Raw genomic sequence first — 13,381 nt, 5'->3', positions numbered from 1 at the left:
TGCTTAATTGAAATAGACCGAAAGATCAAAGATAATTTATTAACCTTAACTGATATAAAATTAAAATAACCTAAGCAGTAAAATTGATCCAGTCTAATTATAGAATTTACAAGGACTGCTGTTTGTCGGTGGGTATTTTTGGAAATGTGATCTAGGAATACCTATTTGGAAATACACAAGAGGAAAATAAAGTTGAATCAAACCATTTTTGATTTAGCTGTAATTTCCTTTTTTTGTTTGTAAAGATTTGATGTATTTGGGAGAGTTGGGCATGGGCAGAGGGAGGGAGCAGGCAGAAGGAGTCGACTCCTGTGTTGAGCAGGGAGCCCAATGCAGGGCTTAATCCCAGGATCCTGGGAACATGACCTGAGCCGAACAAAGATGCTTAACCAACTGAGCCCTCCAGGCGTCCCTGTTTAGCTATATTTTCAATACTTCAGAGCTGAATTATCAAAATGATCTTTAGGATATCATCTCATTATTTGGAAGTATTGGGATGTAAATAGTATAAAATACTATTTCATTAATATAGAAAATGCTTATTGTAAGCCGACATTCCACATTAATACTGTACGGTTGAAATAACATTGTCTCTCAAGTAGGGACAGAAATAGACCCTTCCTCCTCTTTCAGGATTAGAATCACTATCATTTTGAGCCACTCTTACTGAGAGGAATATACAGTATCGTTCAGGTGTCATGGGACAGAAAAAAGGCTTGCTAATGTGCTTTTCTTTGTATAGCGTAATTATGTAGCTCTGAAAGAATATATGCAAACACAAGACAAGAAAGTTGCATTCACCTAATCCCTTGTTTACTTGTTAAATTGTATTTGTTATCATTGGGAAACATAGCAGAGATTATTGCCTTGAGCAGATATTTTAAACATGCGAATATTTGTAATATTTGGAAAGCAATAAAATGAGAAATGTCAGGAATTTAGATGAAAGTATAGGGAACGTTCTCTCCTTTCCTGAGACTCCTGTCCTCATGTCTTATGCACGTTGTTCTCTGACTTCTCATTTATCTCTTGTATTTGAGATTATATCATGTCTCAAACCCAAACAAAAGCTGTCATCTTATTTTAGCCACTAACTGAGAGGTCGGTTAGCTCTGTGAGTAGAGAAGTTTTAGTCATACAAGTAGAGCTCTCTATAGTATCTCCATAAAGCTTTGGGTTATATAATAAAGAGGAAGAATATTGAACATAAGCAAGCGCAGTCCGGTAGGAAGGAAAGAATTTGACCTCTCTAACGTGGTGTGACCCTTACGGCTTCGAGTGGCTAATGAGGCTGCGCGGCACAAACACTGTGAAACGGGTTTGGAACTAGGAGCTCAGAGGAGCATTACTGGCTCGGTAGCATCTGCCAAGCAAACGAGATACCACTGGTCCCCAGCCCTTTACTTTTTCTTTTCTCTTTCTAAATGTTTATCTCTTTTTTGTTCCATTTTATTTTATTTTTTCAGTGTTCCAGCATTCATTGTTTATGACACACCCAGTGCTCCATGCAGTCCGCCCTCCTTAGGACCCACCAGCAGGCTCCCCCATGCCCCCATCCCCATCCCCTCCAAAACCCCCAGCTTATTCCCACTGGGGCAGCGGAAGGGGGTGCTCCCTCTCCTCTTGCCAGCCCTCTCTTTCTGCTGGAGCCCCTGCTTCCCACGTGTTCTGGAGCCTGCCTTTATCACACAGTCCCTTTGCTCCCTATCTTTAACCTCTCTGCCAGCCCATTCCTTCCTGAGTTTACTCAACTTAAAAAGAGAAATAAACTGCTCTCTTCGTTTCCTCTCCCCCGGGAGCCCTGACTTTTCCTCCTCTTCTGCGTTCTTTCTCTTCTCAGATTCTTCGCAGATTCCTCATACACACGCACGCAAACACACACTGCTCCCCCCTGCACTGTACCTCCCCCTGCAGCTTGCCTTGACCTTCCTCTCTGCTGCCGGATTGTTTTTACTAAGTCACAGACTTGGCTGTCGGCAGGAGCCGACTCAATGGCATTTCCGCCGCACTGGGCGATCCCAAGTACTCGTTTCGTCCACGCGTTCTCTGGCCCGTGTCTCCTCCACTCCGCTGCCTGCAGTCGGCAGCGTCGGACACGGCTGCCAGTGATCATGGTGTCCTGGGGTTCATCCGCTCTGCGGCTGCTCCTAGAGCTTGGGCCGCTGCTGGTGATTCGCTTCTCACGGAATGCACGTGGCCAATGTAATGGAAAGTTTCTTGGGCAACTAACTAGGTTATCAAAGACTGCGGCTTGTGGGTTGCACATTCTCCATGTCTTGCTCTCCAGTGCTTCTCTGACCCAGCGACATGGAGGGGCCCCTGTGGCAGGGACCCGACGGCAGTCTGCTGCCAGCCAGCAGTGATCAGCCGCAGTCCTTTTTCCAGTCGCCCTGGAGGGGAGCCATACCGGCCTGGAAGTGGGTTCCCTCCCAGCCCAGCCCGGAGCTAACTCCAGCGCGGCCGACCCCTTGACTGCTGTCTCCAAATAGCGGAAGTCATGATTCTAAATAACAGAGCTAATTCCTAACTGGGCGATAAGGGCAAAATACCCTAGAGCTCTGTTAATAAGCTGCTGGCTTCAACTCAGTCCTGTCTGGGGTTTTTTGTTTTTTGTTTTTTAATCTTCATTTTAATATTTTACTTAAAACTTTAGTAACTTGAACAAGATATGCTCCCAAAGAAGTTATTTTATTTCTGCCAGTCTTTAGCATTATTTAACTGAACTTTTACCAGAATTCTAATTTGCTTGAGATTAATTGCTTTCTGGTTATCATTTCTCTTCCTATGATGAGTGCTGCTAAGATCCAGTAAAATGGCTGGAAAGTGGACCATGCTCAAATCTGAAGGATTAGTGAGCAAATACAGATCAGGAACTAGCAGAACCGACCTGAGTCAGTATATGCTAATGTAATCATGTGCGTTAAGAAACAATCACCAAGGGCATATGTAATCTTAGGGAATTGTCTGCCATTTCCAGGCATTAACTCTTCCAGTATACTATGTTTTAGTTTTGGGTTTTTTTTTTTTTAACTTGAGACTTTGGGGTCATGTTTTTTAAGCCATTTTCAATTTTTATAAATATTTTAAACAGAAGAAATCTGAATTTTGGTCACCGTACGTATTTTTATTTATGTTCTTTTGACAGCTTCTATCGTTTTGTTCTGGAGCCAGAGCTGGTGTTGGTGGCTGATGGCATTACTGGACCCGTGGCGACATTCTTGGATATCCCTGAAGCCCCCCTTCTCACCCTCAACATGATTACTCCTGAAGGCTGGTTGGTTGAAACAGTACACAGCAACTGTGACCTTGACAACATTCACCTCAAGGATGTAAGTGGTCTCGTCAAGTTCTGTCAGGAGAGGGGAATGGGGTTGATTATTAGCCCCTGTAACCGCAGCCAGCGCAAGGTCATGCTGCGGCTGCTCCCAGAATTGGCTTCCTTATGGCTCTAGCTCCTGATCTGGTCTTCCCTTTGATTTTTGAGTTTCCCTGACTTCCAAATTCAGCCTGTCGAATTTCCCAGGTTCCTAGATGCTCTTGCCGGCTTTGTGGCTGCGGCCCCGGGTTCTCAGGCACTCCTCTAAGATGGACAATGTAGAGAATACGGAGCCGGAACCACAGCAGCTTAGGACAACACCAGAAATACCCTGTTTTGCCCTGAAATTTGGTTTTTAACTCTGAAAAGAGCAGTTGCATCTTAAGCTCTGTTTTGCGCCGCAGCTCATGGCCAGGGGAAGCAGCCCAGCCAGGGAGAAGGCAGGGAACGGGGCTCGCTCAAAGCTGGAGGCTGTGCACCGCACTGCTTCCCAACCCCTGCTCTCCCTACCCGCCCTCTACCCCACTGCACTCCATCCCCACCCCCACTCCCCTTCACCCCTACCCCATCTCCCTCCCATCCCTACCCCTCCCTCCACCCTACCCCCTTCCATCATTTCCTCCCTCCATCTCCATCCCTGCCTGATGATCCTCTGCCAAGAAATGAGGGGCCTTCTCTACCCTGCCTGCTGCATTCAGCCCACCGCCCTAAAAGGGGGAGGAGGCTGTTTTAAAATACAAGTCTTTCAAAACACTGTATTCAGAAACCCCAAACAACAGAAGCATTTTAGAAGAGCTCACCTAGAGAGATCAGAAGAGAGACCAAGGCCCTCCTCCTCAGTGTCCTCTTCATGCCTCTTTCTGCCTTCACCTACCGAGGTACAAACATTTACTGCTGCTGATTTGGTTGAGATTACTCCCCAGGTTTGTTTCTCATGCACTCACTTTGTCTAAAGATTCTCCTTCAAGGCATGTTTCTTCTGAGACACTGGAGTAGACTGTGTGGTTTCTTGTCCCTTGGGTGGAACACAGCCCCCGGCTGCAGAGAAGGACCTAAAACTCAGCCGTAGCCATCGCCAGACATGAGCCCTGCACATCCAGGGAAAGAATAGGAAGGCAGAGGTGCCTGGGTGGCTCAGTGGGTTAAAGCCTCTGCCTTCAGCTCAGATCATGGTCTCAGGGTCCTGGGATCGAGCCCCGCGTCAGGCTTTCTGCTCAGCGGGGAACCTGCTTCCCTCTCTCTCTCTTTCTCTCTGCCTGACTCTCTGCCTGACTCTCTGCCTACTTGTGATCTCTCTCTCTGTCAAATAAATAAATATAGTCTTTTTAAAAAAAAAAAGAAAAAGAATAGGAAGGCAGAAAAGTAATAAAATCCAGGAGGGAAAATTCAGAAAGGAATTTGGCAAAAAGTAGAAAGTCCTATTTTCTCTTAAATCAGCCGACTCCCTTAAAGGACCTCGTGGATCCCTCATTCAGAGAGTTCAGTGGCCTATACCAGTCAAAGAGAGGTACAGATTCCACCCAAATGTAAAAAGTTTGTGGTGGGAGAGTTAACATAGCTTAGAAAAGATTTAGATTGAGTCTGTGGTGAAAATTTCGGCAGCTATTAAGCAGTTAATGGAGATGAACTGACCATTGTTTGCTGTAGGGAACCAGGTACTGGGTGTCTTTTTAGAAGCTCACTATTTATTGAAGTGGTCTTTATGCCCGGCGTGGAGCCCGAGCCCGCAACCCCAAGATCAGGAGTTGGGTGCTTTACCACCTGAGCTCACCAGGCGCCCCTAGAAGCTCTGTAAATGAACAGTACTTCTGTTTATTTTAGAAGACCATAGAGAATTCTTTCTGTCTGCATAGATCATATGAATAAATGGAAGGAAATTGCAAGTTCTCACAGCTGCAAAGTTAACTACTTCCAAGGCTCTTCTCTTCCACTATGTTCTGTACATACTTAGAATATTACCGCCATGGTCCTGGAAGACCAGGAACGAACCAAGTGGAGACACTTGTTGGGGTAGAAAGAAGGCTTTGTAGGTCCAAAGGAAGGTGCACGCTGAAAAACTGAGGCTCAGTATGAGAGGTTTGTGACACACTCTCAGGCAAGTCCCCCCTTGGTGCGTCCAATCCCTGGACATCACAGCAACACCTAAAAAATGTGATGGAGAAAAACTCTCCCTTACCGGGACTTTGTTCACATGGTTTATGGCACAACTGGCATCAATGCCATAATTAAGGGGGACAGAAGTGGCTAGAGGGAGATGAGCCCTTCCACCTGGAGTTCAGAGGTGGTTCTTCGCTGAGCTTGTCGTGAGGACCGCGTCCAGGTACCCTCGGTTGTGTTCCATCACAGCCTAGATCTGAAAGATCTCAAAACACCTGAAGTACTCGTGGATGTTTACCAGGGAGGAGGGAGTGAGGAATAAAAGGTTGTTGAAGGACAAGGGCATGTGGCTGTACTAAAAAGGAAGTCACAGAAAACTTTATTAGCTGCTTCTGAAATGCAGTATGGTCGAATCTTGAACAACATGGGGGCCAGGGCCACTGACCCCTCCCCCACAGTAGTCGAAAACTCATGTATAACTTTTGTCTTCCCCAAAACTTGACTACTGATAGCCTGCTGTTGACAAGAAGCCTTACTAATAACCTAAGCAGTCAATCAGTAGTCTTTTTTGTTTTATATATTACATATTGTACTCTTAGTAAATTCCTAATTTTTTAAATTCTTTAAGTAAGCTGGAGAAACCATAAAAATTCTTACAAAGAAGAGAAAATACATTTATAGTACTGTACTGTTTCAAAAAAAAAACCCCACAGATATTAGGTCTCTGTAGTTCAAATCTGTGCTGTTCGAGGGTCAGCCATAATCTAGACGCCCACTGCCAATGTAATTGTTAAAGAATTCCTATTTTAGTGCCATAGATAATTGTAAACCGAAATGATGATCTTTATAATTAAACCTACACTTCTTTTAAAGGAAGAAACTAATTTCTGTACAATTTAACCACAGAATAATACAATAAACACTTGTATTAGAAATATTAATATGCACCCAAAGTTCTATTTGAAAGGTATTAAATCCATGTCTCCTATCAACAGGTAATATTTAGAACAAGTAATATGTAAAGGAGATGTAAACATCACAAAAAAATCACAAATTCCCATCCTTGCTAAAAATAAACCTTGAGAATAGGAATGGATTTAACAAATTACCTTTATGAAATTATCAATAAACTTAAAATATTTTCACTAGAAAAAAACTCTTTGAAAACTGAATTAGCTATTTTTGGTGTTGTGGTTTGAGTCAGTCCACAGAAATGATGTCTGTTCTACAACTCTAGGGATGAGAGAAAGTTTCACATTAATATGAAATAAAGGTTTTTTTAGTCACAACCTGATTGAACATACTTGAACTCTGCCCTAATATCTCATGAAGAAAAATATTTAAGCTTCACACCCACTGTGGGGTACATTTCCCTTATCTGTAAAATGAAGGAATGAGCTAGAAGAGCTCTACAGCTTTTTTCTCACTTGTAATATTCTCACATTCTGAAACTATCCCACGTGAATGTCTCCATCCGTGCGTGATGCTGTGAGCGCTGGGGACACAGGTCGGTGAAGTGTACAAAGCTCATTACTAGAGTTCAACAGCTGATTCAGAACCCAACTAAAGTTGAAACAAGCACTGTTGTCAAAGAAGGTACTTCTTTCTTGTTCTTCAGAACTGGACTTAAAGAGGAATGCTACACACAAGTGTTAACATTGTTTCTGTGGTGATTACAAAGAAAAGCAGCTATACAGTATAGAATATTTTCAAATACTTTATATCCTAAACACATTTAAAGTGTCAGGAGCCCATAATGAAATAAGCTATAGATAGCATTACTGTCTTACCTGCTCAACAAAATTACCAAATTATGTAAAAATTACTTACCATTTGATTTATTCTCCTGTCTGCTTGTGTTTTTCCTATGAAGTAGAGAAAAGGTGTTATCCCTAAAATATTCTAACATTTGCAGTAGAGGAAAATCTGGAAACAATTGGAATGCCCAGCCATTTAAAAGGGTGTTTGTAGAGACAGGGACATGTTCACAGAAAGCTGTATTTAATGAAAAAGCAGGTTATACTTTCTTAGAAAAATATTTATGGAAAAGAGAAAAAGAAATCAGTGTGTTGATTGTACAGGAATGTTTAGTCTAAGTGATTGCTGCTTTTCCTCTTTTCCACATTTTTTATTTGCAAATTATTTTGATGAGCATGTTCTATTTTGAGTGCAAACATTTTTTTTTATTTTAATTACAAGAGAGGTGATGGATGATGATAAGTTGGCTTTCTTGCCAGATTGGAAGGGGCTCTGGGGTGACGGCCAATGAAGCAGATTCTCTGAGGGATTTCCCATCTCACTCTGCCTTGAAGAGATCTTCAAATACTACAACTCCATGAGCTCTTCCTGCCTGTGATTCTGGTGCACAGATCATGAGGCTTGCGTAGAGCTGATGTCGCAGGAAATTTAAAAAAAACTTATTATGAGTTTTGGTCTTTAAGAAATTGACTCAACTATTAAGTCACTCATATAAAAGACTTGATGTTGCCCCCACAATATATTGGCCAATATTAAAAGAGTTCCACTTATTTATTACAAAATTTGAATTATGAGAGTTACTAATACCAAAAGCAATGACCTGTTTTCCCATAGATTGAGAGAACTGTTACAGCAGAATATGAACTAGAGTATCTGCTACTGGAAGGACATTGCTTCGATACAATGACAGAACAGCCTCCTCGGGGCCTGCAGTTTACCCTTGGCACAAAAAATAAACCTGTTCTGGTTGATACAATAGTGATGGCCAATCTCGTAAGTATTAGAAATACTTAATTGATTGTATTTAATTACATGTTTTGGTGAAATCCTCTTAAGTTCTCGTGATAATAAGGAAATCGATTTCATCCTGCTGTTGCTGAACAGCTCCCAGAAAACAAAATTGAATCCTTAAATAAGGTAATAAAAATGGAGGGAATCATACTTTCATGATATTGGCAAATCTCCTTTTTGGAATTCATGTATACAATTTATTCAGTCCAGTTAGTTAACACTCTCTTGAGTTGTTCATGTAGAATCACTTTTGAACAGTTGGATGTTTTAGTCCTATAACATATTTTTCTCATTCTTAAAGGGATATTTTCAATTAAAAGCGAACCCAGGTGCTTGGATACTGAAATTACGTGAAGGGAAATCTGAAGATATTTATCAAATAGTTGGGTGAGTGATATAAACCACTTCAAAATTTTTCATGTGCAAATTAGGTTTTTAATGTTTTGGCTAAGAAATGAGAGGCAGGGTAGTTTATTTTTTCTCTCCAAAACTTTGAATTATTTTTTCTATTTAGAATTTCCAGAAAAACAGGTATGCGTCCTTTTTAAAAAATAATAATAATACTTCCTGAGATGTAGTGAATCCTTTCATTTTGGTAAATAGCTTTTACTGAGATACGATCTTCTCTCACACCTCATTGAGTATGTAAAATTATTTGAATTCTCTCATTTTTTCTGGCAGTAATTCTAAGTGAAGTCCTTGTCCTCTGCTTGCTTGATTAGCTTATTCTCTTCATCTAAGTTGTGACTGTACTTACATGTGCAATGAGTTTTAGTTTCTGAGCTTTACTTAGAAAGATCAAATAGTGCAGTTGGGAAGATCCAGACTACCTGGGCTGTTGGGATCTAGGATAATAATTTTACTTGCCTCAGAGGGCGATTGTATGGGTCAAATGAGCCAACATCTCTAAAGTGCTTGAAATGATGCCTGAAATAGAGTAAGAGTCTTCCTCGCTACTACCTCTACCATCTGGTTGGATGGAAGGAGTTTGCTTTAGACCTTGTGTGGGTCTCACTACAATGTGTGTGACCAGGCCCTACCCCGCTCTCACTGGACAATGGATTCAATGGCTAAAGTTGCTGCTGTCCTTGAGTAACATTTATGACTGGAAGCTCTTGAACAGTTTAAGAAATTTGCCATTTCTAGTACGTAAGTTGGAACCCTTTCCGTTTCCTAGTGGTAATTGGTGGGAGTGGCTGTGCCTTCTACTTTGGTTTAACCGCTCCAGCTGGGGAATTGGGAGAAAGAGGGAGTCAAAGGCATGTGTTAGTCAGCATAGTCCTATAACCCCTCCGATCTTCATTTTAGGAAAGTGTTCAGTGTGTGTTATGAATCTGACTAACATCAAAGTACCTACTAATTTGACCTCTGATTGCATTCCCTCTTTGACAATATTCAACTTTATCGTAAATGTTTTGAACAGTATTTTATGTATTTTCCTTTACATAGAAGGGTATCATGACAGTCAGAGCTGTCACATTTGATTTGTTTATGCAGTTTTGAAAATTAGACAATGAACTACATTATAATATAAAATATAAATATTCAAGTGATGCAGGTGACCATTTAGACACATTTTCGATCTTACAGGTTTAACATACACTTCAAATTTTGGTGTTTGAAAATGACTGCTGAATATTGAAAAGTTGTTGGACAGTATAGAATTCCTTCAATTATGATATATAACAACTTATTTTAAAGTCTCAAAAGCATTTCATATTAATTACTGTAATATATCAAAGACATATGATAGATTTGACTTTTGTAATCTTGGTATATAGCAGCAAAGATAAGCATTAATTTGGGATTGCTTAGTGGTTAGGCAATATTCAATTTCATGAATTACTTTTATACAATTTTAATTTGTACTAGGTTAAAACGGGGTAATTCTGAAAATTATAGTGTTTTATATCTTAACTGCAGAAAACAACAAATATATAAACACAGTGATGTTAGGTTTATATTTTTCACAAAATGAATTTATTCTGTTATTTATACCATCATAATTACATGTCTTTTCTGGAGCTGATTGTGGACATCTACATGTTTTTCTGCTTTTAGGCATGAAGGAACTGACTCTGAGCCAGACCAGGGAGATGTCATTGTTGTGATAAACAGCTTCAAGAGCAAAATACTGGAAGTACAAGTGTGTGAGGCAGAAGCTCTTGCTATTTTGTTCTTAGTATTAAGAATTATCTTTTTTTACTCTTAATTGATTAATATTATTTTACAACTAATTTCACAATTTTACTACCCAAAAAGTTATATTGGAACTCTGGCATGAAAGGAAGAAGAAGATGAAGTTCATGAAGGGAAGGCAGAAAGTTTGAAGATAGAAGAAATGGAACAATTTTTTCTAAGTTAGGATGTGTCTGTTAGATCTACTGTATCCATAGCCAGGTAGTGTTACAAATTAGGCCCTAGAGATGAGATCAGGAATACAGGTTGAAAAGTTAGCCCTGAAATGAAAAAGTGATGGTAAGTGATGTTTTTGAAACATCTTAAAAGCAATGACAAAAATGACAAAATCAGTAACAAAATAATAAGGATAACAAGGAAATACAAAACCAAAATTAAAAGGAAAATAAGAGCCTAGTGAAGTAAGCAAGCACAGAAGCCTCTCTTGTCCTGAGAACATTTGTCCATCCTGGTACACCTGAACTTTTGATTTAATTTGCAGGGCGATTGGGACAGAAAGTAAAACCCTACAACCATATAAAGTGGGTAGTCTGTTAGAAGACCCTCTCGACAATAAGCTGGCTATAGCTTCAGGGTAAAGATGAACCCTAGTAAATTATTCCCAGTCTTTTAACCCAAATTTGTTTTGTGCAAGTATCCAGGAAACCCCTGAACCTTGAATTTGCACTAGACTAGTTCCAGATTGAAGAGGTTGTGCAGGCGTTTGGCAGCAACATCTGTATATCTGGAATAAGATTCTATCCAAAAACAGAGAAAACCAGCAGAAACAACAGAAAGCAGACACATACACACTCTCTGTATTAGAATTATTAACTCTGAAACAACTGTGTGTACGATATTTAAAGAAATAAAAGACAAGCTTGAAAACAATTGCAGGGAACAGAAAACTATAAAAAGTGCATATCTGATTTTTTTAAAGTAGAACTTTTGAAACTGAGTGATACAGTAACCCAAATTAAAAATTCATTGGATATCTTTTACATGTCTAAAGAGAGAATTAATGAATTGGAAGATAGTATTCCTAATGCAACAGGGACATTTAAAAAAGGATAATGCAGCAGAGACCATAAAAGGCATAGAAAGTAGAGTGAGAAATTAAAGATTTGGTATTTGCACTTAACCTGGCTCCATCACTTTCTAGCTGCATGACCTCGGACAGATTGCTTAGCTCCTTTCTGTCTCATTTTCCTCATCTATAAATTGCTGTTAATAATGGAACCTACCTTACTTGTCTGTTACAACGATAAGATAGTTCAGTTTGTAAAGTGCTTTGTGAGTATTGAATAATTAATATAATTTTAAATGGAGTTCCAGGCAAAGATGGAAGAGGATGAGGTAAATGTGACATTGTGTGTCAACTATACTCACATTAAAAAAGAGGTACGTTTAATATTTGAAGGAATAATGACCGAGAGTTTTCATGAATTGATGAAAGATACCAGTTTACATATTCAAGAAGTCCAGTGATTAATGAGCAAGATAATTAAAAGAAAATTAACACCTATATTCTGATAAAACTGCAGAAAACCAAAGGAAAGAGAAATCTTTAGAGTAATCAGAAGGAAAAGGAAACATTACCTTCAAAGAGCTATAGATAGTCTGATCGTTGATTTCTCAGTAAGAATGAAAGCCAGGAAAAAAAAAATGAAAGCCAGAAAGTTCTGGAATGATATTTAAAAACACTGAACGAAAAAAGGAATGCCAGCCTTGAATAATTTACCCTGAAAAGATATCTTTCAAGAGGAAACATAAAATATTTTCAGACAAATGAAAAAAACTGAATTTGTCACTAGCACACTTACACTAAAGGAGAAGTACTTCAGACAGAAAAAAAAAAAAAAATTATCTCAGAGGAAACATTTGAGTTTTAAAAGAATGAAGAGAGAAGAAAATGGTAAATGTGTGGCTAATTCTATGAACAGTGAATATATAAAACAATTGTAAGATCTTGGGAGGATTTTAAAATAAATGACATTAAAAAATATAACAATAACATTTAAGCTGTAAGATAAACACTATTGTTTTCAATTATGTATGAAATCTTATACTGACCAGAGCAAGGGTAATGATTACTCTTAGACTTAAAGACAAATATAAATTTAACTTTTAAGATAACCGCTAAAAGCATAGAAACAAAGTATTAATGCCATAATGAAGAGGAAAAATGAAATAAAATAAATTAATGTAAATGGAATAAGAAAAAAGAAAGCAGAATATATGGGATATAAAGGAAGCACAAAATAATAAGTTAGAATTTCACTCAATTACATTAAATATAAATGGACTAAATGTTCTAATTAAAAGACAAAGATTGTCCTAATGGGTTTTGTCTTTTTAATTACAGCTATATGTTGTTTCCAGAAAGAACACCTAATACATAAGAATACAACTTTAGTGTGAAGATGAAAATAAAACTCAAGGTTGGCAGTAGTATTCTAGGCCAGTACTAAGCTAAAGAAAATTTGCATAGCTAAATAATACCAGAGATATTACACAAGACAAATAACATTACTAAAGATAAAGTCATTTTACATATATGAGGTAGAAATAGAATTTCAAAGAGAAATTTTCTATCATGCTGGGATATTTTTTTGAAGACTTTTTATTTATTTGAGAAGGAGCACATGTGCAAGAGTTGTGGGGAGAGCCAGAGGGAGAGAATCTCAAGCCAGATCCCCACTGAGCATGGAGCCTGATCCAGGGCTCAGTCTCTGAGATTATGACCTGAGCTGAAATCAAGAGTCAGACGCTTAACCAACTGAGCAATCCAGGTGTCCCTGGGATATTTTTAACACCCATCTCTCAGTACCTGATATGACAAGCTGACCAAAAAATCAAGAGATAGAGAAGATGTGAACAGATTAAAAATTCTGACCTAGACACATTTAGAACACAACACACACTAACACCAAAAGAGCAGTTTTTCAAATACACAGAAAATGTTGATTAAAAATTAACTTTACATTTGGTTGAAAGTTACAGTAACTTTAAGAAGAATGA

General features: G+C 39.0%; 1 protein-coding gene across 1 annotated transcript in view; it reads left to right on the top strand.

Moving 5' to 3' along the window:
- UGGT2 (UDP-glucose glycoprotein glucosyltransferase 2) overlaps positions 1 to 13,381 on the top strand; it is a 184,854-nt gene that overhangs the window by 139,438 nt on the left and 32,035 nt on the right. Inside the window, exons 27-30 of the mRNA XM_082700684.1 lie at positions 3,146 to 3,329; positions 8,006 to 8,164; positions 8,484 to 8,569; positions 10,244 to 10,328. Coding sequence (XP_082556810.1) covers positions 3,146 to 3,329; positions 8,006 to 8,164; positions 8,484 to 8,569; positions 10,244 to 10,328 — 514 coding nt within the window. The remainder of the gene's footprint in view (positions 1 to 3,145; positions 3,330 to 8,005; positions 8,165 to 8,483; positions 8,570 to 10,243; positions 10,329 to 13,381) is intronic.

Source organism: Mustela nivalis (assembly GCF_964662115.1).
Source record: "Mustela nivalis genome assembly, chromosome: 15".
Taxonomy (NCBI): domain Eukaryota; kingdom Metazoa; phylum Chordata; class Mammalia; order Carnivora; family Mustelidae; genus Mustela; species Mustela nivalis.
The sequence above is the reverse complement of the archived record's forward strand: the minus strand, read 5'-3'. Positions and strand labels throughout refer to the sequence as shown.